General features: G+C 39.8%; 1 protein-coding gene across 1 annotated transcript; it reads right to left on the reverse strand.

Annotated features, from left to right (window-relative positions):
• Positions 1–2328: 2328 nt before the first annotated feature.
• Positions 2329–2961, reverse strand: LOC130799412 (uncharacterized). Its single transcript, XM_057662507.1, has one exon. It carries the CDS (start codon positions 2959–2961, stop codon positions 2329–2331), a length of 633 nt encoding a protein of 210 aa, XP_057518490.1.
• Positions 2962–3241: the final 280 nt, after the last annotated feature.

The following is a 3241-nucleotide window of genomic DNA, read 5'->3' on the forward strand; positions in this document are numbered from 1 at the left end:
ACGTTTGGTTTGTAGTGTTGTTTGTTAGAACTTGCAGATCCAAACGACCATTAGCATTGACCCTCGACAAGGTTTGTTTGTGATTGATTTGATTATGCTGAGAGGGTCAATGCTAGCGGTACCGAAAGGGCGAGGAAGAGGAGAAAGGAGGCTCAAAAAAAGAGCAATACATTAAAAATGAAGAATATAGCTTCACCCTGGCTTGGGGAAGGCAATCACTCTAGCCTCGCCCTTCTTGCCTCCACTTCTTCTAAGGAGCGAAGAGTTCTTTGCCCATTATGATGATGGTGATGGTAATGCTATGAGTGAAAGCCCTCTTAGCCTAGGTATGACCTATTTCCCTCTCTATTATTGACCAGTTTTTGTTCGTGTTGGGTATTGTAACAATCTTCTTAACCTCTGTTTTAAACATTTCATCTTTTGCTTCTCTCCTTGTTTGCTAGAGACTACCAAAAGTTTGGCTTGGGGAAGAGTTGGTCAACATTATTGTCACCATTATCCATTTGTTTGTGCATTTAGTATCATTTAGGTCTAGGTTAGCGCATTACATGTATTATTTTGTATATATTTTACATGTTCACCTTGCATTCATGACATATTGTATATATTGCATATTCATGCTTTGTTTTTCTGTTTTCAATAAAAATGTTTTGAGTTGTGAAACTAGCATGCAAGCTTCTGGTGTGTATATCCGTGGAGGCATGTAAAACCCAGGTATGTAAACGAACAAATTGAGTGGAGGCATCCAACATTTCTAGCCATGTCCCTAGCTCACTCATGATCATACAAGTTCCATGATATCAAGCAAGATTTATTATAGTTCAGACACAAGCCAGACATCAAAGCAAAAACATCTAGGATTTTGAAATAGTTCGTGATGCACATGGAATTTTTAGGAACAAAGATAAGTGTATCATCAGCGAATTGAAGGTGTTTTAGACTTACCTTTTCCTTTCCAATATGAGCAGCTTCAATCAGGTTCATGTCCTCAGCCTTTTTCAGAATGCACACCAAAGCTTCGCTGACTAGGATAAACAGATACGGTGATAGGGGATCTCCTTGCCTTAAACCCTTTTCCATCTTGAACGGTGTTAAGGGTGAGCCTTTCAGAAGGATAGACATTGATGCAGTGCTAACACAGTTCATAATCCACCTTATCCATTTCCTACCAAATCCTAGCTTTACCATGACGAGTTCCAAAAAAGACCAATTTACTGAGTCATAGGCTTTTCGGAAGTCTAGCTTTATTAAGGTGCCAGGGATCTTCTTTTTTTTCAACCATCTAAGGGATTCATTGGAAATCAACACACCATCAAGAATCTGTTGGTTCATTACAAAGGCGTTTTGTGATTCATCAATAAGAGGAGCAATTACTTCTTTCAGGCGGAAGGAGAGGATTTTTGAAATAGTTTTGTATAGGGCACCCACCATACTGATTGGCCTGTAATCTTCTATGGACATTGGGTTTTCAACTTTCGGGATCAAAGTAACCCAGGTGACGTTTACATGTCTCATCGTGCACCCATCAACAAAAATCTCCATGACGAACTCGTAGATTTCATCCTTTATAACTTCCCACATTTCCCTGATGATCTTGAAGTTGAACCCATCGAATCTCGGAGCCTTGTCAATACCACATGCCCAAACAACCTTTTTAACTTCTTCTCTTGAAGGGGTTGTTTCTAGAAATTCGGCTTGTGCTTCCGTGATTTTCGGATGGTTTTCCATATTAAAATCAAATGTCGGTCCCTGTTCTTGTGCAAACTTTTGTGCAAAATAGTCTCTGATTTCTGATTTGAGGTTTGCAACCCCATGTACAGTTCTGCCATTGATGTTTGTCTGAATAATCTCTTTTTTCTTTCTTTTGAAAATTGTCGAGGCATGGAAGAAATTTGTGTTGTGATCTTTCATGTTGAAGTCGTATGCCCTGGCTCTTTGTCTCCATATTCTTTCTCTTCTTATGAGCCACAGGTGAAGACAACTATTTGCTGCTTTTAATCTGGCCATCTCCATATTGTTAAGCTCCCTGTCATCACTAATTCTTTCAAGACCGTGAATAACTGATTCTAGCTCAGAGATTTTGTTGTCTATGAGGTCAAAATTTTCTTTTCGCCATGTTTTCAGGGGGGGCCTTAAGGATCTTCAGTTTGTTGTGTAGGGGCACATTTGGGATGTTTTGCCATTCATTGATAAGGAAGCATTTAAAATTTGGGTGTAAGAACCACACATCATAGGTTCTAAACGGTCTGGGGCCCCAGTTTCTGCAAGTTTCCAGCGTTAGGAGTAAAGGATTATGATAAGAGAAGCTTCTTTGAAGGCCCATCATATTTAAATTTGGGAATTTCTCATCCATGCCTGACAACACAGCCCTCTGCCTAATTTACTTTTTGATTCATTCCGTCTCCAGGTAAACTTTACGCCATGTAATGGTATATCAATCAATCCCAAATCAATAATCCACTCCGAGAATTCTCTCATGCTCCGGTCGCATCTAAAAGATCTGATTCTTTCCCTAGGGTGTAATACGACATTGAAATCACCCAACAGTAGAATTGGTTTACTTATAGCTAGCATCAATTGTTTAAGCTCTTCAAACATGGCGAATCTTCCTACTCTATCATTATGCCCATAAATCACCCCCACACAGCACTCAAAATTGAAGTTTTTAACACAGCCTTCTAGTAGGATCCATCTACTCCCAGAGTGTTTATTTGAGACATTAAAAGTTTTCGTGTCCCAAGCAGCAATCACCCCCCCTCTGTTTGTCTCACTGGCATAGACTTCGCATATCTCATATTCTTCATTACCCCACATTCTCTTCATCCTATTTCTTATAGATCTTCTGTGTTTTGTCTCCACTAAACCCATGAAGGATACTTTCTTTTGTTCCACAAACTTCCTAATTGTCATACTCCTCTCACCTTTCCCAATTCCACGTATATTCCAAAACAAGCAATTCATATTAAGTACTTTACCAAGATAAAGGCTCCAACAGAGTCACAGCATGTCTATCCTTCATACGGGTTTACCATCCATGATTAAGAGCCTTTTCCACTTTCTAAGGCCGACTATCACAACACCTTCTTCACTGGATGAAATTCCCAAAAGTTTTGCGGTGTTCCACGTGTTCTGTGCTTCCAAGAGACCCTTTGATGTTGTTTTGGGGGGGTTTTGAAAACTACTTTGTTGCCTTTTCATCTTTTTTGGCCTACCTCGTGGATTCTTCGGTTGGCTACTAGAG

Source organism: Amaranthus tricolor, chromosome 14, assembly GCF_026212465.1.
Source record: "Amaranthus tricolor cultivar Red isolate AtriRed21 chromosome 14, ASM2621246v1, whole genome shotgun sequence".
Classification (NCBI taxonomy): Eukaryota; Viridiplantae; Streptophyta; class Magnoliopsida; order Caryophyllales; family Amaranthaceae; genus Amaranthus; species Amaranthus tricolor.